Here is a 26,580-nt window from a genome sequence, read left to right on the forward strand (position 1 = left end):
CACCACCCTCGGGGCAGGTGTGGGTTGCATCAAGCCAAGTGGGCGGGGTGGGCTACAGGCAGGGAAAGAGCAGGCACCCAGCCTGCCTTACAGAGCATCACCCAGCTGCCACCCTGATGCTGCCCAGACACATCCAGGCCTCTGGACACAGCTGCGTAATCACAACCAGCCCCACGGTGTCAGGCATTACACGCTGGGCTCTCAGCTCCATGGGGCCCATCTGAGGCTCAAAGAAAGGAGGCATATATGACAGACTGCTGACAGCTCACTCTTCTGTCCCCTCAGATTCACCTGCCCCAGAGTGCGAGGGGCCCTGAGAAAAGCAGACACATCACACAGTATGGTACCCACAGAAACGTGGGTACCCACGCCTGTCATCCTAAAGGCCCCACACACAAGCACCTCTCCTCCATGGACAGGAGTAACCCCTTGTCTCTACTCAGGTCCCTTCAAGTAGAGTAACCAACCCAGAGCCAGCTGCTTACTGAGAACTTACTAGGGCTCCCCTCCTCCAAGCTGTGCCCATACTCACACCTCCCGTGAACAGAAAACTGTCTTCTGGCCTCGGGGCTCTGCACACACAGGCCTCTGCAGAGAGAAAACCCCACCCTGCAGCCACGCCCTGCTTACCCCGAGGCCGTTCTCCAAGCCCCCCCCCCGCGCCCCCCCCCCATCTCCAGCCCTCCTGCTTTCACATCCTGCCTTGGTCCAGCAAGGTGCCCAGTGCAAAGTAGGGCTGCCTGACATGTGAGTCAGTGGACACACTGAGGCAGCACTCAGCTGCTCCCTGCTTGTCCTCCAGGTGCTACTGCAAGGCCTCTGAGCCAGGACAGGGTGAGCCCAGGCCACACCTCTACCTTCCACACACAGAGCCCGGTCACCAGGAAGAACCTGTCCATCCCCAACACCGAGGGACAAGCTGAGCGCTGAGCAGCAAGTGGACAGGCTGGCCTCCAACTGTCCTCCCTTTCCTGAATCCAATCCCCACCAACACAGCATGCGCCATGGTGGCCCCGATAGAAAGCACGGACGATGCAGGAAAGCCGGCACTCGCAGAGCAGCCAGGCGGCCACACGTGGAGAGAACCCGTCTCCCTGCTCCTCCCTGGTAATACCACAGCCAGACATGGAGCCTAAAGAGACGACAGAGAGCAGCAAACTGGTGTGGGTTTGGAGCTCAAGCCAAAGGGGGCGGAGCTTAGGGACCAGCAGTGTTCAGGGGAATGAACCCCAGAGTGGACCTGGTAGGTGAGATGGTCCCAGAACAGCATGGAAAGAAGGACTATAGAGCATTCAAGGCCAGCCCAGAGGGGACCCCAGGATGCCTGACTCTGAGGTGGGGCAAAGCATGCGAACCCCACAAAGGCACCCTCACACAAGGCTGGACATGTCAACTCCAAGCACAATGACCAGCCTCATGAAAGTTCTTCAAGGAGAGCAGTCCCACACAGCCTTGAAGAAAGACCCACATTGTGGGGGCCAGCGTTCCAGCTCGGGAACACTCCTGGGCCAAGCTGGAGGATGAGGAGCTGCACCGAGGCCGGAGGTGAGGATCTAGTGAATGCTCCGAGGATGGGGTGTCAGTAGACTGAAGCTAAGTAGTTATAAGGTTGGCTCCCTGCTCTTCTTTTCCCCAAAAGTTTTTGTGGAAACGCTTCCATGTGCTCATAGCAAACAGGCTTTTCAATATTTTCTGCGTTTCTATTCCAAAAGGAGAAACGATGCCTGGGTAGCAGCCATCTGGCTATCTTTATGAACATGTAAATCACAGGGGATTTCAAGGTCACCTGTCTTTTCGGGGACATGTGGAGGTAAGTCAGTAACACGAAATGTGGGCACACGTCCAGGTCAGCCTGAAGCCTCACCCTCACCTTGAACTGGCCACCCGAGAAAGAACACTCCATCTAGGCAGACCGCAAAGGGAGGCCTGTTCCACCTGCCTGACCCACACCTGGGTCAGCACACGCCTCTACAAGCCAGTAGGGCAAGACCCCAGGAGCGTGGGCTTCTCACTTAGAACAAACCTGCTGGGGCAACCAGGTCAGCCATCCCTGCAGATCCCACCTCAGGCTTCTCCTCCCAACGCCACGTGGGCCACTGTACTGGGACTCATCTAAGGGTCTCGAGCCCTCAGCAGAGAACACTGTCCTGCTGCTTTACAGCCATTCAGTTCTAGACCCAAACTACACTCCTCCACATGGGCACACCTGCTGGCATGAGCTTCCAGGGCATGTCATCTGCCTCCGAAAGCCAGCAGAGTCATCGGCCACTGCCAAAACAAGCACAATCATGGGGAAGCCCCTGCACCCGATTCAACACCATCAGGACCCAGGGTGAAAGAAAGTGTGGCTTCTGAGTGAGAAAGGGGAGCCACCAGGTGAGTGGCCCTGAGGATGCACGCTGCAATCGAGTGGGCGCGTGGGAAGGCTTTCTGAAATGCCCTTCAGTCTGCTCTGCCACCCAGCCGTCCTACTCCCCAGCGCCAACAGAGTCAACACCCACGGCTTACGAGGCAGGTCACTGCTCCAGGCACTTCACTCACGCGCTCTGCCACTCTTCCTCATCTCACATACAAGGAAACCACAGTGTCTCAGCAAGTGTGAGTCAAGGCCACCTAGCCCCGTATCATGCCTCCGACCTCTGGACGCTGGCCACATCAGTGAGCCACTCCCAGGAGTAAAAGCTGGCACCACCGCAGCAGGATGCACAACCCTAATGGGTATTCTAGTCCTGACCTCGTCACTCAGGGCCTCCCCAGACATCCCTCCACCTGAGGCCTGGGACCTGCGTGGAGCCCTGATTCATGGTCCCTGTAAGGAGCTCACCACAGAGTGGACCACCACGAGCCACCGTCCCTGGAGCTGTCCACCCAGCGCGGCCAGGCACCAAGGGCTGTGAAGGGGCTTAGGGAGCGGACAGAGGCCATGGGGCTCTTCCTCGGAAGGGGGAGTCTTCCCTATCTGTGCACACAAAGACAGAAGTGCGAGCACAGGCTCCCACCTTCGCCCAGAAAAAGCAGAGCCTCATAAGTAGAGCGACTCTATCTATTTAGCATCCAAATTGGGACACTGGGAAATGAGCAGGGATCCTACTAATTACACCAGGACACGTGGCCCTAAAGAAAGAAACTTACAAGAAACGCAGTTTACACATCTCTGCTGCCAAAGGTCAGGTTGCAAAGACAACAGAGCCACTGAGAATACCTACAATGAGACAAAGACACAAAACGTGGAGCTAAGGGTAAGGACCTCAGCAGCAGGGAGCAGAGAGGAAGGATGTGGAAGAGACCTCCATGAGGAGCAAGCACAGGCCAACGGCAGAGATGGAGGTCAGGGAGGCTAGCTGGCATGTGAGGAGCCCCACGCTCCCCCCAGAAGCAGCAGAGCCTCACACATAGTGCCACCCCCTCCCTGGGAGCATGTTACAGAGCGGGGCTCCCAGAGGGGAGGGCACATCCCAATCGGCCATGCGGCTGGAGCCTTTGGGGCCCTCCTCCAGAGCTCTAAGCCCAAGAACCCTCTGACAGTCCCACCCTTCAGCCAAATCAGAAGTAGCACTGGACAGAGCCAAAGACAAGCAATACTTGATGAAATAATCACCCGAACGCCAACTGCTCTCAGCACAGAACACATCCACACTGCTGCCACACACCTGACCACGGCTGAGCCCCAAGCTGTGTGTGCAGACATGCACCTGTGGGTGCGACAGGGCGAGGTCAATGCCACGGCAGTCCAGCACGCTCCTGGGGACCTGGGGTAACTAGGATGGAGCAGAGGACGGAGGTGGAATCTGCAGTGTTAGCTACACACGGGCAGCAAATGCCAAGCCAAAACCAACAGAAATACAGGAAACAAAGACGTCAAATAATGGTTTGGGTTGGGCTTCCCTGGTGGCTCTTCCCTAGTAAAAACCACGCCTGCCAAGCAGGAGATGTGGGTTTGATCCCTGGGTTGGGAAGATTCCCTGGAGAAGGGAATGGCTTCCCACTCCAGTCTTCTTGCCTGGAAAAATCCCATGGGCAGAGGAGCCTGGCAGGCTATAGTCCATGGGGTCACAAAAGAGTTGGACACGACTTATCAACCAAACAACAAGCAGAAACCAAAACTGAGATGGGGTAATAATGGCTTTGGGTTATTTTTGTAACAACTTACTTTTTTGAGGCATAATTCACATACCATACAACTCCTCTGTTGTACAACAGGCAAAATTCAATACAAATTCAGGTTTGTATTGCATCCATCACCACCATCAAGTCTAGAACAGCTTCGTCACCCCAGAAAAGAAGCCCTGTGCACTTTAGCTGTCATTCCCACACACTCTCCCCCAGGGTCCCCAGCAGCCACTAACCTGCTTTATGTCTTTACAAAGTTGCCCAATAGGGACTTTTCACATGATTGGAATCAGTAACACATGGTCTTTTGTGCCTGACTTCTCTCACGGAGAGTATGCTTTCTAAGCTCAGCTGTGCTGTAGTGGGTGCTTGTCTCACTCCTTTTCATGGCCAAATAATATTCCACTGTGTGGACGGACCACATTTGTTTACTGATGACACTGGAGTTGTTTCCCCTTTTGGTGACCGTTGTTAAAAATCCTTTAGGAGAGATCAAAGAAGAAACAACAGCGGTCTAACTGACCCCAAGCCCCTTGGCTATTGGCTCCCAGCAGCTTCCCCACACCTCACCATTCAAGGGTGCACCAGTGTCTCCCTGCATCGCCTGGCCTTCAGCTCCCACGGCCCCCTACCCCAGGACATCAAAGCCCCAGCTTAGCTCCTGCTCAACAGGATCTTCAGGAGGGAATGGAGGTTGGGGCAGGGAATGGCCTTGGCTGCTCCTATACACAGGCACAGCCCCTCCAGGTCCTCACCCTGGACTCCTCCACCTGCCCATGCCATCTCTGCCCCTGCGGCCCGCTGTCCACAGTGCTGAGGTCTGGCCTGACTAGGTGCTTCCCAGCACAGTTCACAGCAGATCTCCATGGGACCCAGGAATACCCCCACAAGCCAATCTCCACCCTGAAGACCTGAGGAGTCAGATAGATGTGTGTTCACAGCAGCACGATTCACAAAAGCCAGAGGCAGAACAGCCCATGTGTCCCTCTACAGACAGACATAAACAAAATGGTCTATGCCATAGAATGCAATATTCATCCAGAAACAAGCAGTGCACACTGATTTCGTGTTACCACGTGAACTCTGAAAACATGCTCAGTGCAAAAAGCCCGACAAAAGGTCACAATTTCTACAATTCCATTTTGATGAAATATCCAGAATAGGTAAATCTGTAGGGACAGAAAGCAGACTGGTGGCTGTTGAGGAGGGGGGGTGGGAAGTGGGATAAAGCTGCTCAGTAGTAATGGATGTTCTTTTGGTGTGATGAGATGTTTACATTACAGAGTGCTAGTGACTTCAGCATATCGTGATGAGATGTTTTACATTACAGAGTGCTGGTGAATTTAGCATATTGTGAATGTGCTAAATCCAAGTGAACTGTACCCTTTAAAATTATTAATTTTAGACTTCATGAATTTTACCACAAAAAAACAAAAACTCACATACAGAGCTCACTGGATCCCAGGCCCCGAGATGGGAAGGCATGCAGTTGCCAGCCTGCTGGCCACCACCCCTCATTCCCCAGCTCAGCTGCCTGCTCACCCCTCTGCCCACACACATGCCCTGCAAGTCCAGTCCATGCCCAGGCCTCCTCCCTGGACTGGAGCAGCTGGAGCAAGAGGGGAAAGGAACACTTTAAAAAAGAAACCCTTCTCTGTTTGGGCTTGACTAGGAGCCCGTGGCCACGGGATTTTTGGAACATGACGCCATTTGTGGCAAAGGGAGGAATGCTAGAGAATGCGTGGGACAAATTTTGGAGCCAATGGTTTTGCAGGAAAAAGTCACACCCTGTCCCTCAAAAAGCAATGCTTCCTATAAAGTGACAGGTAGGACAGGAGAGTCTGATGAAAGGAAGTAAGAGAGAGACAGGAAATGTAACACGTTCAGCCCAAGCCTCGCCTCCACCCCACCCTTCCCAGCACACACACACTCTGGCAGGGCAGCTCCCAGACATGAGGGGCCAGAGATCTAAGGTCCAGAAGGCTGGCCTGAGCCCACTCAGGTTCATTTGGGAACCCTGGGAGGAAGGTCCAGGTCAGACTGTCTGCGCAAGTTCCAGGACCTCTTTCCATCTCAGTTTTCTTATCTTTCTAATTCATAAGGCTGCCGTGAATGTAAATGAGTTAGCAGTGGCCGGGCACACAGCAATTACTGTCAGCTCTGAATCCCACCACTGCCACAGAAAATAATCCCAGCGCACATCCAACTAAGCACATCCATCCCAGCGCACTCCTCCAACTAAGTATAAAAAACCACACCAGAGACGGCTATGTGGCCGGTACGCTGGCCCCATTCCCAGAAGAAACCCTAAGCTCACAGGTTTCCAGGAGGCAAGGGAGATGTGGGGATGAGAGGCAACCGGCTGTCTGCCGAGATGGCACCTGCCTGTTGACAAGCTAGATTGCAAACTCTCACAAGGAGCCACGTCTGCTCATTTATACCCCACAGAAGGGTGCCCTTGGCAAAAGGCTCCACCCCCTGAAAGAGTGTGTGATCCCTAAAGGATGTGGGGCAGTGGGGGAGGAAGCCAGAGGACCCACTTGCCAGCTGAGGCAAGTTATCAAAGCTGGTGACCCAAGGGCCTGGCCCAATCTCCTGCTCACTGCCCAACTCAGTACTAGGCCCAGGCTGCTCTCTACGCTCCTCCGGCCCTTTCACCCAGGCCCAGTGCACGAGAACTTGGACTCCTAGACAACTGCTCCCAGGGGCACCTGCAGGATAAGCAGCTTCTCTTAACCCTCTGCCACCTTGCTGATGGCAACAGAGACACTTCCACACAAAGTGACTTCTGAAATTGGGGCCTGCCACTGCCATCCGACTACACAACTGCCCTCCCTGGGATGGGCGCCGTGCGTTTCTCTGGGCTCAGCAGGTGCTCAGGGGTGGCTGCTGCCCCAGCTGCTGGCCTCCAGAGCAGCCCACACCCTCCAGGGGTAGGTCTTAGCCCAACGTATCTGGCCTCTCCAGTTTTGTTGTTGTTGTTTCTGCCACACGGTGCAGCATGTGGGATCTTAGGTCCTTGACTAAAGGGATGGAACCTGTGTCTCGTGCAATGGAAGCACAGAGTCTTAGCCACTGACCACCAGGGGAGCCCTGCCTCTTCGCTTCTTGTACTCTAAAAATTCTTAAAATTGGCTCACTCTTCATACTTAAACACATTCTGAAAATCAAACCCACACAAGCAAACGGACTGTGGTCCTTCCAATCCCTGGGGGCTGATGTGGGGCAGCTGCTAAGTGGTGCCAAGCAGCTCACAAGAGAGGGGCAGCCTGGGCTTCTGTGGTGTGGGCACCGGGTAGACAGAAAGAGTTTGAGGGTAGCCATGCTGCAGAAGCTCATCACAGAGGCAAGTCCCCTCTCTGGGTCACCATGTGCCCACCACACACTGAGGCATTTACAGAGCTGGGGCTTGCTCTTTCCTGCAACCCCCATCCTCACAGGTACACAGACATGGGTCTTGTTGCAGCCCCCATTTTCAGAGAAGGGATGCAGACACTTAAGACTCTGAGTAAGTTGCTTAAGCAGCATAAGACCCAAATCTGAGCTGAAAGCCCCCGTCCTCAACCCTCCCATTCCCTTACCCGAGCACGTGTGAACTAAAAGCGGGACTGTGTCAGATTTGTAGGTCAGAGCGGTCCCCAAGCGGAAGACCCACCAGCTCAGGTAGAGAGGCTCTGAGAGTGGCACCCGGGGGACCTGGACTCTTTCTCTGGTTCACCTGGGACTCCCAGCAGCTGCTACCCTGCCCGGCCCCTTGAGCTGTGCACCAGGACACTGGGAGGGGAGAGAACATGAAGTCTCCCGGTTCCAATCAGAGCTTTAGGATCTGAAGATCAAGGACACAACTATTTCCTGATTCAGAATCCCTCAGGGGAAAACAGTGCTTCCCGTTCAAGGCTCACCAAAGGTGTGGTCACTGCAACAGGCCAGCAGCCTGTCCAGGAGACGTGCAATACCCCAAAGCTGAGACGTTAGAACCTGCAAAATGCTCTGCCCTTCCCATGCCCCCCACCAACTAAGGAATCCAAGTCAGGGCAAGGCCCTGTCTCTGACAGCAAAGGTTAACATTTGCTTTCAGACACAGAGTGGACAAACAGAACTCTGAAAACTCCACACTGGCCTTCCTGTGACCTAGACTGAAACTCTCTGGGTCTCAGTGGCTCCATCTGCTAATGGGGACAATCCTTCACCTGCTTAAGGGTGGGAGCATCACCCAGCCCCTCAGGCCCCTTCTCCTTGGGGTAGGAATTAGAAGTCTGTCAAACAGCTTCAACTTAGTTTGCAGACCTCGGCCTCCTACTGAAACCGTAACAGGTTAACAAGTCACAGTGGCCTTCCCAGGAGGAGGGAGGCCGGGCTCCTGGCCGCACATAGGCTGGCAAGGGAACCAGGTGGAACACAGCCCATCCCTAGGCAGCTCAATGACCTCAGGCTGATCTAACCAACCCTGACCGGTTCTTCACATCCCTACTCCACAGGTAGCCACGCTGTCCCCAGCCCTGCTCGCCTCCCCAGACACTCCTGCAGACAGTGGAAGGAGGTCACAGAACACACAACCCTTGGATCCAGGGCGACTCAGGCTCAGGAGGACTCCACAGGCCTGTCCACTCACCCTCACTACGAGCTGCCTCCAAGTCGGGGGGCAGGACACCACTCAGCACAACACACACACAATGCTGAGTGAGGGGAGGAAGGAGCCAGAAGGGTTACAGGCTCCAGGCAAGAATCAGGCTATGGTTTCATGTGAACTAGGATGACCCTGAGGAAACCAGCAAGTGGTTTGGAAGAGTCTAGTCCAGTCTCCAGAGACAAAATGCCAAGCCCCTGGCTCTCTTGCCCCCAAAGGAAGTAAGAGCATAATAATAGTGGAGCTGGTATTTGGGGGTCCAGCCCAGGGCAGCTGTGAAAGAGCCCAGACCATTTCACAGAGCCCTCACTGCTAAAATCAAAGGCACCACAAAATCTCAGGCAGAGTCTTCAAACCTGCCCCTCGTACTCTCAGAAACAACTGGAGGGCCCATGCGTGGGAAACAGAAACAAACGGCTGAGCAGCCAAGCACCAACTGCATGTCGCCCAGAACCGTGTCACTTTTTCTGTTTCATACACATTTCTGTATGAGACTCCTTTGAGTAAAAGGCTCTGCAATTTAAAGTTTGAAAACGAGTGACCTGGTTCAACCATGTCGTCTCAGATGGGAAAGTGATGCTCAGAGAGTAAGTTTTCAAGGATAAAGGAAGCCTGTTTTCTCAGATTAACTGCTTCGAAACCAGTCCCCAGTGCTCCCCACTCCTCCCTATGTCCCACCTGCCGCCCACAGCAGAGGGATGGAGGCAACAGAAGTGCAATATCCTCTAGTCTTTCCTCCCTGGCTCAATGCTCTCTCTTCTTTCAAGTCTAGATGGCAACTTGGTAACAACTTAAAGATGGGTATTCCAAGTCAAATTTATTTCAGCTAAATAGCATCAGGGTGCCAATGATCTGAAGAGAGCCCAAACAAAGGCTGCTCCCCACAGCAGAGGCCCTTGACATCCTTTCCGGAATATTAATTACCGCAAAGGGATTCGGTAGCCTCCACAGGCCTGGTCAGTACTCTCCATCCATTCCATTAGTGAACTAGACCGCTCCTGAGAACAAAATGTGGGCAATGGCTTTAGAGGTGGGAAACCGAGGCCAGAAGAACATAGGCGACCTTTCTGGGTCACTCTGCAACGTCTGTGCCAAGAACAGAACACAGGTCTTCCATTGTAGCCCTTCTGCATGGCAAGGGAACAAGAACTCGGAAAGAAAGGTCAAGTAGCAGGCCAGAACGCTGGGAAAAGCAACTAGAATGCAGCTGCAGAGCACTGGATGAGCAACACAAAGGGTGGTGCGGGATGCAGGCAGCACACCTCCATGTGCCCCCATCAACCCACCCTCGGCTCTCACTCGCTCCCCAGAGCATGTGTCTGCTAAGCCCTGACCAGCCAGCACCCTGCTCTCCTCCTGCCCTGGCCAGAGCTCTCAAATACAGTAAAAGGAGTCACCAAAAAAGAAGTGACTTTCAAAAAAAGAACCCCCTGAAGCTGGCAAAAACACACCATAAAGGGATGCAGATAAGAGTATCAGTACCCAGCTGATACTCTTTTTGTAGCTCCAGGACTCCGAATGCGAGCTGAGGAGAAAAAATCCACAGGCACAGCCTTCCTACCCTGGAGTTTCCCGGAGGGTCTCAAGAACCCAGCTGTGGGCCAGGCCACTGCAGCCAGAGCCGCCCCATTCATCACTGTAGACAACAGCCACACGTGGCCACTGAGCACTTGGAATGAGGCTAGTCTGGACCAAAGGTGCTGTAAAGGTAAAAGAGCATATAACAGCATCTTTACATGTTGAAACGGTAATTAATGTTTTAGATACATTAGGTTAAATATAATTAAAATTAATCTCACCTATTTCTTTTTACTTTGTAGCAACCAAAAAATTTTAAATTACGTATCTGGCTTGCATTACAGTTCTACTGGACAGGACTGGTCTAACCAGGCAGGGGCAGGGGGCACAGGGTGGCAGTGGGTTGGGGGTTGGAAAGCTACATATGCTCACTCCAGAGGCCAAATCTAGCCCACTGGCTACTTTCTCTTAAGGTCCCAAGACTAAGAATAGCTTTTACATTTTCAAATGGTTATATAGGTACCTACCTAAATGCCTCAATTTTGCCTGTGGGCCTACAAAGCTGAAAATATTTTCTGACCCTTTAAGAAAGTATTTGCCAATCCCCAGACTCTAGAAACAAAACAATCAGATACTCACTCCAGAAACACTAGAAGCAGAGGGCAGGTTTAGGATTTGTGTGTGTGTGTGTGTGATTCTTGATTTTTATCGAGACAAAATTCACACCACATAAAATTAAGCACTTTCAACAGAACAGTTCAGTGGCATTTAGTACATTCATAGTGTTAGGCAAACAGCATCTCTAAGACATTTCATCCCTCCAAAACAGAACTTTGATCCCATCAGAAGGTACACCCTGTTCCCCTCTAAGCAGAACCCTTGCAACCACTAATCTGCTTTGTGTTTCTACAGATTTACCTGTTCTGGACATTTCATATAAATGGAATCATACAGTATATGACCTTTTGTGTCTGACTCTTTCACTTAATATCAGTTTTTGAGGGTCAATCATGTTGTAGCATGTCTCATTACTTCATTCCTTTTTATAACTGAATGATATTGTATTGTATGGACAGACAATAATTTCTCTGTTCATCCACTGATGAATATTTGGGTTGGTGCTACTTTCAGCTATTGTAAATAGTGCTGTTAGAAACATAGGCATAAACTATTTGTTTGAATACCTGTTTCCAATTCTCTCGGGTATATGCTAGGAATGGAATCACTGAGTCACGTGCTGATTCTTTTGAGGAACTGCCAAGCTGATTTCCACAGCAACTGTACCATTTTACACTCCCAGAACAATGCACAAGGGCTCCAACTTCGCCACATCTTCACCACACTTAACACTTGCCCGTTTTCTTCTACAGCCATCCTGGTGGGTATGAAGTGGTACTTCACTGTGCTTTCAATTTGCACTTCGCTAATGACTAACGATATTAACCATTTTTCATGTGCTTGTTTGGTCATTTGTAAGGTCTGGGACTTCTGGCACACCCTTTACCAAACTATCTACCAATCTGAATAATCACAAATCTTCTAAAATGGGTGGGCATGAAATCTTTCCTTTGTTTCTGAGATAAGTGTTAAGTCAAATAAAGAAGTTCCATACTCTGGAACATCTAAGAAAGTCACAGAATAAAAAGAAATGATGAAATGACTGATGAAATGATTCACAAGGAGAACAAAGCCTGGTCTATCCACCTCTATGTCCTGGATTCCTACCCCAATGCCCCAGAAGCCCCAGCATCAGAGTATGAGCACAGCAAGTGGCAGAATTAGACTGGGGGGCTGGGGGGAGACACAGGAGGACTGAAGCGCTGGCAAAGATCAAGACTAACCTCCTTTTTCTCCTGGAGAGAGACAACCCAGCCAAGGTCCCACCAACAAAACAGTGCTAGACCAGGGACTAGAACTGAAGTTTGGTGATTTCTTTCACAAAAAGCCATGCTTAATGGGTGCACAAGTCAGTTGGAGAGGCAGACATCCAGCCAATACCCACTAGGAACCCAGGCTGGGATGAGGACCTGGAAGCCAAGACCCCTCAGTTCCAGATCTGCTGCTCCCACTGACCAACAAGCCCTCCCCATCTCGTTTCACTCTACACAGCCTCGTGAGTAGCTCCATTCACTCCTATGACATCAGAATTCCCACTGAGCCCCAACCCCTCCTCCAGCTCTAACCAACTACCTGAGTGGGTGATTCCACCTCAGGATCAAATTGGGCCTCCACCTCCTTGAAGTCAAATTTACCGCTTCTTTTACTCGGGAATTCCCTACTCCCCCAAATCTACTCCAAATCTGCTATTCTCAACTGCCGTTAAAGGTACTTTTACCCAATCAGGTTTCCTCAATTCCCACCTCTGATCGACTGCCAATGTCTTGTTCCCAGTGTCAGCACTGACCTGGAGAAGACCTTTACAGACATTTACCTGGACTTCTTCAAGAGCATCTATTAGAGCTTCTGCCTTTAGCCAGAATTATTATCTTCCTAGAACACAAACCCAATGGGTTAAAAAGCTAAGCATAGGTAATTCTCTGGAGGTCCAGTGGTTAGGACACTATGCTCCTTTCACTGCCAAGGGCCCAGGTTAGATCCCCCGTCAGAGAACTAAGATCCCACAAGCCACACAGTGTGGCCAAAAAGAAAACCAGAAACAAAGTTAAGCATAAAAATAATATTTTCTTACTTATAATAAAGAAAATATTAGAGGCTATTTTATAATGCTGGAAATAAAACTTTTATAAGCATGAGATTAAAACTACAAACGAAAAACATGGAAACTTAACTGCATTCATATTTAAAACTACCATATAAAGGCTTCCCAGGTAGCTCAGAAGGTAAAAAATCTGCCCGCAGTGTGGGATACCCCGGTTCAATCCCTGTTCGGGAAGATCCCCTGGAGAAAGATACGGCAACCCATTCCAGTATTCCGGCCTGGAGAGTTCCATGGACAGAGGAGTCTGGCAGGCTACATACAGTCCATGGGGTCACAGAGTTGGACACGACTGAGCGACTAACACACATGTGTACGGAGAGAAAAAACCATACATTCACTTAAACACACTATATAACAGGTGCTGAGCCTGCGTGCTGTAGAAGCCCGTACGCCACAGGACGACCCAGGGTACCAAATTAATATCTAGAGTGGGAGTCAGCAAACCACGGCTCCAGGCCAATCCTCTCAACTGCCTGTTTTTGTAAATAAAGTTTTACTGGAAACAGCCATACCCCATAGTTTACATCTTGTCTACAGCAGCTTCACACAGTGGCTTTTGTGGTACAGTGGCAAAGCTCCATAGTAGCCACAAAGGTCTATGGCCCACAAGGCTGAAACATTTACTATCTGACCTTTTACAGAAAGTTTGTGGACTCCTGACCTAGAATATATACAGAAAACTCCTACAACTCAATGGGATGAGGGGTTGGGGGGACTAACCTGATAGAAAAATGGGGAAATAATATGAAAATCCACAAAAGAAACAAAATATATCCAACAATTATTATTAAAAGAGGCTTAACCTCACTAGTAACTTGGGAAATTACTATAGAACTAAACCATTTGATAATACCCAGTCGTGGCAATGATAAGATATAGTCTTTTCCAGAAGACAATTTGATGATTATCTGTAAATATATATATATATATAATGCACTTTATATCAATTCACTCATTCTATTTTTACAGATCTGCCCCCAGAGAAATACTTGCACTTGTGCGTGTGCAAGTGCGCACACACATACCCAAAAGCAATTAGAAAGCTGTTCATTGAAGCATTCACTATCTATAACAAAACCAGTAAAGAACCTCGCTTCCCAGCAATAAGGTAATGGTTAAACTATGGTACATCCCTGACGATACAAAATGCAAAACAAGTTTGGTATACTGATATGTATGTATGACCATGAAAATGGCTACAAGACATCACGGCAAGGGAAAAAAAAAATTAGGTGGCAGAGCAAAAATGCACACAGTTTAGGTTAAAAAAGATTTTTTTCACTGTACTTGAGTCCATATGTATGCAGAGAAATGCACAGGAGAACAACTAAAGTATAAACGCCTTAAAGAGGAGGTAGCCTCGATGATCCCTGATCTATCTTCCAGCCTTGACGGTCTAAAATAAGCTCGGGCCGGAGGGGCAACAGGAAGCAAGGACTTGGGGAAGACTGATGGGAACCGATTGGCTGAGGTTTCCTAATGGAGCCATGACGATGGGGGGGGGGGGGGGGGGGGGGAGGGCCGGATGCAGGGAGCAGCAGCTAAAGCTGTTGGCAACAGCCCTGAGTCTCCCTCCTCTTTTCAAGAGCAGTTTCTTCCTGAAAGATCCCAGGAGGTAGAAGCCTGGTGTAATCCCTCCAGGCACAAATAACCCAATCATTTCAGAAACTACCATTCCACTTGTGCCCGGGAGGGCCCAGGCCTATTTCAAAACCTACACTTCAACTGTGAACACACTGCAAGAGTAAGATACTTTTAAATTTGCAACATCCACCCAAGAATCCAATTAATAATCAGCATTTTTTAAACAGATACATTTCAAACATGCAGATTTCATTCCAGTTCAACTATGCTTAAGAATCAGAAAACAAGCCCTTTGAGGTGTAAACACCCAATTTAAGCAGCTGCCTGGAATAACTAGAAAACTCTCAGAATAACCCTTGCCAAGACCAGAAACTTTCTAAATTCAAGTTTACTACTCTGCAGGTGATTCTTTTTTTTTTTCCTGCAGGTGATTCTTGTTTGTTTTTTTTTTTTAACTGTAAAAGGAAAAAGTTTACTAAGATATCACGCCTCGCTTTTCATAACAGCCTGGTGAGGGAAGAGAGCCAGGGGTTGCTACTCCCAATTTATGGAGAAGGAAATGAAACTATACCGAGCAAACAGATTTGTTCAAGGTCACGCAGTTGCCAGTGACAGCAAGCCTACAAGCTCGGTCTCCTGAGTCCTGGTCCAGGACCCTCATCGCCACAGTAACTGCTTCCCCGGGCGAGGAGTCCGGTGGAGAGGAGGGCATGTCCCTTAGAAGCCCACCCACCACCGAGACCACCGGGAAACGGGCCCTGAGGTCCTGACGCTCTGACTCCGCGGCCCCGGGTGTGGGGTGTCGGTACCGGGAGTCTTTTCCTGGCCGCTGGGGACGGCGGCGGGTCCCGTGCCGTCATCCCTGCCAGGCCACCCACTCCGCAGCGAGAGAAACGGCCCGCCCCGGCCACTCGAAAGCGGCGAGCCGGTGGAAGAAGCGGCCACGACGAGGTCAGCTCCCAGCCCCGCGCAGGGGGACCAGGGAGACCTCGAGGAGACGGGGGCCGGGGAGAGGCCGCGTGGGGGCAGGACGGCCTGGGAAGCGGGAGTGCTCGCGCCGGGCCGCAGAGCCCAGCTCCGGAGGGGCCGGCCGCCCCAGCAACCCCGCCCGGGCACGCGGGACGGCCCGGCGCCGCGCTGTGGGCGGGTTTCCGCCGTCGAAGCCTGCGAAGCCCCCCGGGGACGAGAGACGCGGCCGGGAGCGACGACTCTGGGGGCGGGGAGGCCGCGAGCCCCTCCTGCCGGCGGCCCGGGGTCGCGCCCGGAGCGAGACCCGGACCCAGGCCGCCCCCGCCCGGAGCCACCGGCGAGAGATGGGGGGGGCGCAGAGCCGGACGGCCGCAAGCGGCCCCGCGCTTTGTTCCCGCGCTCGGCCGGGGGCCCCGAGCCGCCGAAACGCATGAGTCACCCGGCGGCGAGCGGAGGGCGCCGCTCGTCCCGCGGGCGCCGCTTTGTCCGCCCCTCCCGCGTCTCCCGCTCACCTGCGTCAGGTCCTCGTCGTTGAGCAGATGCGACTCGCGGGGCTTGAAGCAGTTCTGACACTTGCTCTTGTTGAAGATGTTGGCCTGGAATTTCCTACACGGGTTCTCCTTGGCCGCCGACATGGCCGGGCGCGGGCTCAGGCCGGGCGCCGCCGCATCCCCGGCCGCCGCCTCCAGCCGCGCACGCAGGCCAGAGCCTCAGAGAGCGCGCGGCCCTCGCCGCCCGCCCGCGCCGCCGCCGCCGCCCGCCGGCCCCGGGCCCATGGACGCGGCCTCGCGCGCCCGCTCCCGCTCCCACCGCCCCGCCGGTCCCCGCGCTCGGTGCCCGCGCAGCCCTCGGCGCCCGCGGCCGTAGCGAAGGGGAGCGGAGCGCCGGGCGCACTCCGGGGCGGCGGGCGCGCGCGAGGCGACGGGCCAGCGCGCGGGGCGGGGCAGCGCGCGGGGCGGGCCCGCGTCCCGGCGCGATCGGCGCCTCGTTGGACCAATGGCAGCTCCACCTCCCGGCTAACAAAGAAACCCTCTAGCCAATGGGAGTCGGGGGAGGGACAGAAGGCGGCCTGGCGCAAGGTAACTTGTGTAGGCGGAGGAAGGTGGGGAGTGGTGGGGCGTTCAGGCTTGGTGGACGGGCGCGCGGCCGCCGGGCCTGACAGCTGCGGGGGCGGGGCCTGCCGGCGGGGCGGGGTCTGTGGGAGGGGCGAGGAGGAGAGGGGCCTACCGGCCGGCTCCGCAAACAGCTCTTGCAACCTCGCGGTCGCGCGCCCACGCGGAGAGGATTAGTTTGACACCCACTGGGCGCGGGCCCCGCGTGGCGGTCAGTAAGGATCCCTACAGTTCCAAATACTTGATATGCGCGAGACTCACAGCCTCCCCACCCACATTTTACGTGGGCGGACACTAAGGAGCGGAGAAGTTAAGGAGAGGGAGGTAGGGTTTCGAGGGGTGACTAAGAGGCGTCGGCCTGGAAGAGCTGTCAGTTCTATTGCGGGAGATTAGTGAGGGCTGACGCGATGCCAGCTACTGAGCCAGGCATTCCTGCCCCCATGACGTGCTGGAGGAAATTAAGGCTCCGACGCCCGAAGTCACTGGAGGAGGGAGGGGTCGCTGTGCTAGGCGGGCCAACTCTCACTCCAGTCGTCCACTCTCCTGCCTCCTAACCAAAAGACCACTTGGCGAAGACTGTAAAGGGGGCGCAGGCAGAAGGTTCAGCAGCCCAGAGAGGGGGCTCCTCGGGGAGATCAGGGGTGGCTTCAGGGAAGAGGGGAAATCCAAGCAGAAGGTGAGAGGTTGGGAGGGGCTGGTGTAAGGGAGGAAGGAGCCTGACGGGATGGGGCTGGCAGCCTGGACCTCGGGTTTCAAGCTCCGACCGGTAAAGGTCATCCTGCTGGCAGTCAGGAGTTCATCATCGGAGTTTTCAAACAGGGGGGTGAGCCAACTCGCCTCACAGAGGAGGTGACACCGAAGCATGTGTTAGTGGTGGGGACAGCAGCTGTTGCTTAGGGAATGGAAGGTTTTAGAAGTAGCAGATGCTTCCAGGGCTGTGTACTTTTCCACTGAGCATCCGGTGAACATCGCAGGGAGGTGGATTTCAAGTCAGTGTAAGACAATACTTCCCTCCAAAGGGAGCTGAAGAAAGGTGGATCCACGTCCTGTGGCCACCTGAGGGGAAAGGCCAGCTCTTGACCTTGGGCAAGTGCCTTCACCTGCTGGCTGCCTCAGTTACCTCATCTACAAAACTGGCATGATTGTGTGCTTGTTGTGAGCATTACATGACACAATCCTTATAAAATATTTAGCATAATGTGTCAAAATGTTAATTGGTGAATCGAGGCAAAGGGTGTTTATTGTCCTATCCTTGTAATGTTTCTGTTGGTTTACACTTTTGCAAAATAAAAAAATGTGTGTGTGGCAGGGGACAGAGAGAATTGCACAGAATCCTCAGAAACTGACACCGATGGTGGCCTCTGGGGAGAGAGCTGGGTGGTGAGAGGTGACCTACTTTTAATTTTCACTGTGAGCCCTTTTGTTTCTTTGGATTTGGTATTATGTGGTATCCCTGGGTTGGGAAGATCCCCCAAAGAAGGGAATGGCTACCCACCCCAGTATTCTTGCCTGGAGAATTCCATGGACAGAGGAGCCTGGCGGGCTACAGTCCATGGGGTCGCAGAGTTGAACAGGACTGAGCGACTAACTTTCACTTCACAACTTGTTTTAAAATAATTTTTAAAGTCTCACCCATGCCTGAAGGCTGACTCAAAGGCTCCTGCCCTTAAGAAAATGCTTGGGGGACTTCACTGATGGTCCAGGGGTTAAGACCACACTTCCACTTCAGGAGGCACAGGTTCGATTGCTGGAGTGGGAACTAAGATCCCGCATGCTGCGTGGAGTGACCAAAAAATAAAGAAAAGTGAAATAGAAAATGCCTGGCAAGTTCAGCTCTAGTTGGCACACACATGTGGCACCTGCCTTGAATGGAAAGGGTCTGCAGCTGGGCAGGAGATGACGTGTGATTCATGTCTCCTGGGAGGAGCTCACACTGAGCAAGCAGAGACAGATAAGAGCAGAGGGCAGAGAGACAGTCAACCGGGGCTGTTGTGAGGGTCCAGACAAGGGGACCGAGCTGTGTGTGTGCAGCTTCTGGGAGGGCTGCTTGGAGGAGGCAGTGCTAGGGCTGAGACATGAACTGAGTAAGAACCAGCCAGGATGAGGCGGAGGGCAAGCATTCCAGACAGAAGTAGGGCAGTCAAGAGTGATCCAGAAAGAGCGAGCAGACCATGCTCACAGAGCTTCAGCCCTCGCAGAACAGACACCTGTTACCATAGGTTACAGCCCGGCCTCTTCAGGGAGATGGGTTGTTGGTGTTTATTATCATCATTTTATCTCCATTTTACGGAAAACACACATGAGACTTGGGGCATTTAAAGAACTTGCCTGCGGTCACAACACACACCCTCTAAGAGAGGATTCAAACGCACACAGTCTTCAAACGACCCCAGAGCTTCCTGGGCAGCTGGGAACCAGTAAGTGATGTTGTTAGACTGAACACTTAAGAAGGGCTGCTGGCCTGAGAATGAAGCAGAGGAAGAGACTGGAAGCACAACTGATTGGAAACTACTGCCACAGCCCAGGTCACGGCCTGAACTAGGACAGAGTCAGGGGTAGACGATCAGAATGAATTCGGGAATATTCAAGAGGGAATCAGGTAGACTTAACCTTCTAAGTGCTGTCCTTCAGACAGGACCAGACCATGGCACCATGCAAGCAGGGCTGGGTCAGGAGTCCTGCTCCATTTCCCCAGAGCTTCCCTGCCTGGCACAGAGTAGGCACTTACGAAGTGAACGGATGAAAACTGACTGTCCCATCTCACTGTTGTGTCTCCCACACCAGAGTATAATACCCATGCACACAGGGCATCTTATCACCTTGGCTTGTTTCTGGGATCCTAGAACAGCACCTGGGACCACATCAAATACTGCACGTGAATGCTCATTGGGCTGTCCACTCAGAATCTGTCCACTGCAGACATCTCTATGGATGATGTAAAGCTCAAGCGGGCAATGACGAGGCAAGCAGTGCTCTTCTCGTGGGCTCCACATGCAGACAGGGGCATCTCCCTGCTCTGCGCCCCGACACCATCCTATAAGGGAGCAGGACTCATGGACATGCACACACACACGTACATACATACACATACATATGCATTACACACACATGCATATACATGTAGACACATATACACACAAACACGTATATGCACACATACATATACAAGCACTACATATACACATATACACAAGCACATACACATGCACACACACGAATACATATACACATATACATGTGCACACATACACACGTGCACATATATACACATACACACGTGCATACATGCAGATGCACACATACACATATATACCCCGCAAATGCTCTCGGTCTGGTTCATGATGAGTAACTCTCATAGGAACATCCTTGGCCTGACTCTGGCTGAGGAAAGTACTTGCTTTGTAGGGTCCACCCAAGAAGGGTTAGCTGGGTGTTTGGTGAGTGTGTCTGATGTAACAGGAAACTGCCAAACAGTCCTCCAAACTGGGAGCTGGCTTTCCTCTCCCATTTACTTTAAACTTGGTAATGAGATTCACCAGGGGCCATGCTGCCCCTCCAGCTCATAGACCACCCCCGGAGATTATGGACCTGGTCCCAGCGGCATTCAGGAAGCTAAACTGTAGATGCTGTGCCAGGCCTGCCTGATATTTGGGCAAGTTTTGGAAACAATGGTAGAGCTGGGGTTCTTCAATCTTAAGGGATTTAAAAAACACCTACTCTGGGCCCCTACACCCACATATTCTGATTTAATCAGCCTCTGGAAAAACTCCTTGAGGGGTTGCTGTAGGGGCAGGGGGATGCAGCCCAATGGTTCAGGCAGAGTAGGAGTAACAAGCCGAGAGGTCGCCGGCCTGGGAGGGCCCAGGAGGTCTTGTGGCTGTATGAAAACACCCACCCAACCCAGCTCATGACTGACTCTGCTTTACTGCCTCTTGTGGTTCTGTGGGCTGACTAGGCCCAACGAGTGGCTCTGCTAGGTCTCACAAGAGCGCAGTGAGAAGGTGTCCAGACTGAGGCCTTCCCTGTCCTCCTCTGTCCTGTGGCCTCTCCCCACAGCTCAGGGATCCCCAGAGTCCGGGAGGGAGGAGGCAGAACCAGCAGGCATCTCCCAGCCTGGCACCAGCTCCACCATCCCTAGTCAGTGCCACTGCCCAGCCCCAGCACTGCCCCAGGGCCTGCATCCCCGGGAGTGCTTCCCTGGGCCCCTGAGACTGGCTGCCACAAACAGTATCTGCTTCATAGGTTACTGTGAGGATAAAATATATTAATACACAGGATGTGCCTAGTTTGATACCTGTGACAGTAGTTGCTCAGAAGCTTTCTGCTTTTACTGTTGGGCCTAGAACCCCTGTACTGGGGTTGGCAAGCTTTTTCTGTAGAGAGCCAGCTAGTAAATGTTTTAGGCTTTGCAGACCACGTGGTCTCTGACACAAGCACCCACTCAGCTGTTGTTCCGGGGAGGCTTCATAAGCAATACATAAGTGCATGAGTGAGGTGGGGTTCGAATAAAACTTTATTTACACTAACACGTAGAGGGCCAGGTTGGCCCTCTCCCTTGAGTCCCTTCTTTTCCTGTCGGTCTGGCCTCCCTGTCCTGGCCAGTCTCTCAGGAAGGTGGGTCTCCCTGGTCCTGGTCTAGCCCCTGTCAGCCGTCACGTCGGATCATGTGGTTCTGTGGCCATGGAGCGCTGTCAGTGTGCTCCATGCTGGGTTCTGTGTTCCCTCACATATAATCTCACTAAATGCAAATCAGTTCCCGCAGCGCCAAGTGGTGCCTGGTGGGACTTCTTGGTACCCCCCCCACCTTCCAGTAGTCCCCCCCAAAGCCACCCCAAATGACCTATACTTCAAATGTTGCAAACACAGCTTGCCGGCCCCTCTCTGCCTCCCGCTTGGGGTTAGTATTACTCCCAGTTTACAGATGAGGAAACTGAGGCACAGGGAGGTCAAGGACCTCATTCAAGGTGGTAGAACCAGTAAATAGTGAGGCTGAACTCAGATGTGTGCAGTACATTTATAACCAGTGCTCTACACTACCCAGCCAAGGATGCTGTGGGCAGGTGGGCCCTGACCTTCCCTGGGGCTCAGGTGCCCTGCCCTCGGAGGACGTCAGAGGAGCGTGTAGGCTCCTTCCAGCCTGATTCCCACAGGCACCAAATGACCACAGTCCTCAGATACTGGCCCTGGGCAGATAAAGTCCAGCAGGAGGGAAATTTAGCTGTCCTGTTAAAATTTTCAGCATGCACACCCTCTGACCTAGTGAGTCCTCTGGGAAGACAGGTGTGGAACTGCTCACGCGGGTGCACAAAGGTATGTCACGGACAAGGATGCGCAAGGCATCATTGTTCCCGAGAACAGAAACATGGAGATGCGCCAGCTGGCCACCTCTGGGAGATCTGATAAATAAATGATAGTTCTTTGATAGAGGGGAGTACCATGAAGCCAGTAAGGAATGAGAGGGTCAAAGTGGTCAGCCTCCTGCCATGTAAGGTGAAGTTTAAAAGCTGGTTGGGGGGTGAGGAAGGCTCAGGAGGGAGAGGATAAATATAGTAACGACTGATTCCCATTGTTGTACAGCAGAAACCAACATAGCATTGTAAAGCAATTATCCTCCAATTTAAAAAAAAAGCAAATGTAGGAAGAAAGTGTAGAAGTATGTCATGCAGTCAATTATTTAAAAATATTATGTTTTTACTTGAAAACAAAAGAGCTGATGGGAGGGACTTCCCTGGTGGTCCAGACGCCCCATTCCCAATGCAGGGGACGCAGGTTCCAGCCCTGGTTTGGGAAGATCCCATGTTCCGTGGAGTAACTAAGCATGTGAGCCACAACTGCTGAGCCCAAACTCTATAGAGCTCGTACTGCCCAACAAGAGAAGCCACCGCTATGGGAAACCCACGCATCACAGCTAGAGAAAGCCCTCGTATAGCAACGAAGACCCAATGCGGCCAAAAATAAAATGCATTAATTATTTATTTAAAAAGAAAAGAAAAATTTAATAAAGGAGTCAATGTCACCTCAAATAAACCTTTGTAAAAAAAAGCTGGTGGGAAAATGGTGTGTGTGGTGCTGATTCCTGCCTTAAGTGTAGATAGATAGATATAATATAGATAGATAATATATCCACACACCGCATTTGCATAGGGAAAGTCTAAAGGCACAGACACCAAACTGTTGAAATTAACCCTGGGAGGTACAAGAATGGGAATTCTCAGATAAGCTACAGATTTATAGTGAACAAACATTTGGTTTTTATTAATATAGAGAATCCTGTGATGAAGGTTGGTATTCCCACTCCCAGCTCCACAGTCACCAGCTCAGGATGAGTCTCCTTTTAGGCACCCTTCTCCCCTCCCATATTATATTAGAGCAGACCCCCAACTCATACCATTTCTTCCATAAACACTTTACTGTGTGCAAAGATCACACACAGGCACACCTTGGAGGCATTGTGGGTTTGGTTCCAGACCATTACAATAAAATGAATATTACAATAAAGCAAGGTGCACACACACACACACAAATTTCAACATGTGTCTCTAAAAGATAAGGACTATTTTTTTTTAAAGCAGCCACAACACCATGATCGCACCTAAAAACATAATAATTCTTTAACATCATCTAATGTCCAGTAAGTCATTTCTAGTTATCTCATAGAAACATGAATTCTTTTCATAACAATAATAATAAAGGTTAAAAAAAATAAAAATAAAAATAATAAAGGTTGAAACAGAAAAAAAAGCCAGTCCAGAGGGCAGGCTGGTACAATCCTCCTGGAGGTTTGTTTAGTGACACTTATCAAAGCCTTAAAAATGTGCTTATCTTTGACGCAGCAATCCTGACCCACGAATTTATTCCAGGAAAACAAGTTGAAAGAGGGAGGCAGACGCCGTTTGCCGGGTGTGCCGCTCCTCTCACAGAGAGGCTGCTTGGAAAGTATTTGTTGAATGTGAGGTTGAGCTTCAGTGTCATTCCCTGCTGCTTTGTTTGTAAAAGGAAAAACCGAAAGCAGCAGAACTGAAAGACGCTAGGGTCCCAGCTCAATAAACAAGGGCAGATCTGTAATGGAATGTGGCCCTGTCATTGAGCTGGTTGTGATAATACTCGGAGATGCTCCCATTCCCTCGAGTGTGGCCCAACATCCCGGCGGGCATCCAAGGCTCCGGGTAGGGAAGGGGGACCATTGTATGTCACGGTGAAGAAGCCCAGCAGACACGCCCCCTGGACATCAGCCGTGATGAATCACACAGACCTCAGGTGCCCAGATGCGATGCAGTGGGATGGATCTCCCCTCAAAACCGCCATCCTAGTCATATCACAAGAAAAACATCAGACAAACCCAAATGAACCTGCATTCTACGATGCCTGAGCACGCCCTTCAAAATTGTCAAGGTTGCGGATCAGGAGAAGAGGAAGCAGCTTGGCCTGAACCCCAAGTGGGATCCTGGATGGGGTCTGGGAATAGGAAAAGATCAGCTGCTGAAGAACCGACAAAATCCTGTTGAAGCTCCTGGTTTAGTGAATGATAATATACTAATGTTAATGTTTTAGTTTTGGCAAACTTGCCATGGTTCAGTAGGTGAGGTTCGCATTCGAGGAGGCTGGGTAAAGCATAGATAGGAGCCAAGTGTGCTCTCCTGGCTACAAAGCTAAGTCATTCCAAAAAGTAAGAGTATTTTAAGGCAACGGAAGGTAGGTATTTCTTAGCATAGGGATGGGTACATGATACATTAAAGGGGGAATCTGTGTCTAGGCTCATATAGTTTTCGCTAAATGACCCCAGTTTTGTAATAAGTCAGCGACCAAGTGTATGTATATACATGAATGGAGGTATACGCAAAATACACGCACAAACATGCAGGAAGACAATGTCTGGGCTCACAGACTCCCATGGCTGCAGGCCTGGACCTGGGGAAAGGTGCCACCGTCCTTCTGAAATGGGCAGCAGCCTTTTGGTTCCAACCAGTCGTCCTGCAGGATGTGGAACCAGTCCTGACGGATCTTCTCATTTTTCAGAAGAAATCAAAATCCAGGCTGTTACCAAAGTCTCTAGGGCCCACTCAGCTGTGGGAAGAGGGCCTCCAGGGTCACATGGCCAAGGAGAAGAGGGCTGGGGTGTCAAGAGGCTTGCAAGGCGGGCGCCAGCAGCACCATCCCGCCTCACCCCCCTCTGCACCTGGGCCTGAAGGACAGCCAGCCGCCAAGAGGGGTTATGGGTGGGGGCATGCCACTCTCCCAGCCTCGGCCATGTATACAGCCAAGCTGGGGCAGAGGTTTACTCAGGGCCCACAGGCCCAGGTTCTGACCCTCTGGTTGGGCAGGTCACTCTATGTGTGTGCGTGTGCGTGTTAGTGATGGATCCAGCATCCCCTCGGGCATCCATGTCTGTGTGTATCTGAGGGGTCTGGGCCTCTTTGAGGGTGTACACAGGCATGGCCATGTTATGTATTGGCGTGTTACCACGAGTGTACACTACTCGTGTATGCTACATGAGTATTGGCGTGTCACCCACAGGCCCACAATTGCGTGTGTGTGTTGTGCAGATGCATACATCTGTGTCTCTGTTGTACACATGTGAAACAAGGCTCTATGTTTATGTGAGTCTGTGGGCAGCTGCCCTGTCTGGCTGGCCCTGATGCCTACACATCTGTGCTTCTGTGGGACTGCCTGTGTGTCTGCACTGTGTATGCATACATGTGTGCATGTGTGTGTTTGTGTCTGTGTGTCTGCTCTGTTTGGTTGAGTTGTGTTTGCTTGTATGTCTGTTGTATATATGGGCATCTCAGGCATGTCCATGCCTCTATGTGTGTTACTGTATGTAGCTGTGTGTTGTGTCCACTGAGTGTATATATGTGTGCATATATGTGGGAGTATTGGGATCAAGGCTCAGAGTTTGGGTCATTCAGTCAGCACCAGCTTCTCAATTCCCTGGTTCCTGAAACTCCCTACATAGGGTCCAAGCAGCCCCACGAGCACCCAAGTCCCAGCCAGAGGGTGAGAAGGTCAAGGGCAGGCCAGCTGCAGAGTCCAGGCTCAGAGCTTCAGGAGTCCACTCCTTTGTGTACACACAATGCAGCCACCAGCCTGGCTCAGCATGGCTCCTGGGGGCCCCTTGACTTTGCCCTTCAGAGAGTATTTTACCTAAGACACATCCCCCACAGCTTCATCACCCCTAAAAGTACTGCCTGAAGGTAATTTGTTTACCGGTGAGCAGGGGCGTGGGCTGGGGGAGGGGTAGGAAATTGAGGCTATGGATGAACGGGAGCAGCTGGACTGAGTAACAGGTGCAGGAATCCTCAGAGCCTTAGGCCAGAGGGACCTTGGAGATCTTCTGGTCCAGTCCCCCTGTTTTACAGATGAGGACACTGAGCCCAGAGAGGGCAAGATCTTTACCTGAGGACACACAGCAAGTCCCCAGCAGAACTAGCATTCCCTTCATAGAGCCCGGCATCCCAGGGTTCATAGCCCATAGGAGTGATTCATTCATTCAGCAAACATGTATTGATGGAGACTTTCCTGATGGTTCAGTGGCTAAGACACTGTTCTCCCAATGTAGGGGGCCCAGGTTCAATTCCTGTTCAGGGAACTAGATCTCACATGCTACAACTAAGAGTTCACTAAGACCCAGCATAGCCAAATAAATATAAATATATTAAAAACACGTATTGAGCACCTACTGAAGCCAGGCTCAGTTCTGAGCCCTGGGGATATAGGCACGGACAAGACAGACACAACACTTACCCTCATGGAGCCTACCCTCTGGTCAGAAAGACAGACAAGAAACACAGAAATAAGACCACGATGACTGATGCCAAGCGCTCCCCATGTGACACCAGGTGGCTCCAACCAGGGCACCCACCAGCCACAACTCCCCTCAGTAAAATGAAAGGTGCCTTGGCTGCAGCAGCCACATCTCAGCTGAGCCTTAGCCACATGTGGCT

The 26,580-nt window shown here is 51.7% G+C and overlaps 1 protein-coding gene across 9 annotated transcripts in view; it reads right to left on the minus strand.

The window, feature by feature from the left end:
- Positions 1–16,447, minus strand: part of LOC122694827 (myosin phosphatase Rho interacting protein) — a 94,904-nt gene extending 78,457 nt beyond the window's left edge. For 4 of the 9 annotated variants that reach the window (XM_043904083.1, XM_043904082.1, XM_043904084.1 and 1 more), the window contains exon 1: positions 16,040–16,446. In XM_043904083.1, coding sequence (XP_043760018.1) covers positions 16,040–16,162 — 123 coding nt within the window. In that variant the 5' untranslated portion in view covers positions 16,163–16,446. Of the gene's footprint in view, positions 1–16,039 lie in introns of all 9 variants that reach the window. The other 5 variants (XM_043904088.1, XM_043904081.1, XM_043904090.1 and 2 more) reach the window with 3 other exon arrangements.
- Positions 16,448–26,580: the final 10,133 nt, after the last annotated feature.

The sequence above is a fragment of the Cervus elaphus genome, chromosome 5 (assembly GCF_910594005.1).
Source record: "Cervus elaphus chromosome 5, mCerEla1.1, whole genome shotgun sequence".
Classification (NCBI taxonomy): domain Eukaryota; kingdom Metazoa; phylum Chordata; class Mammalia; order Artiodactyla; family Cervidae; genus Cervus; species Cervus elaphus.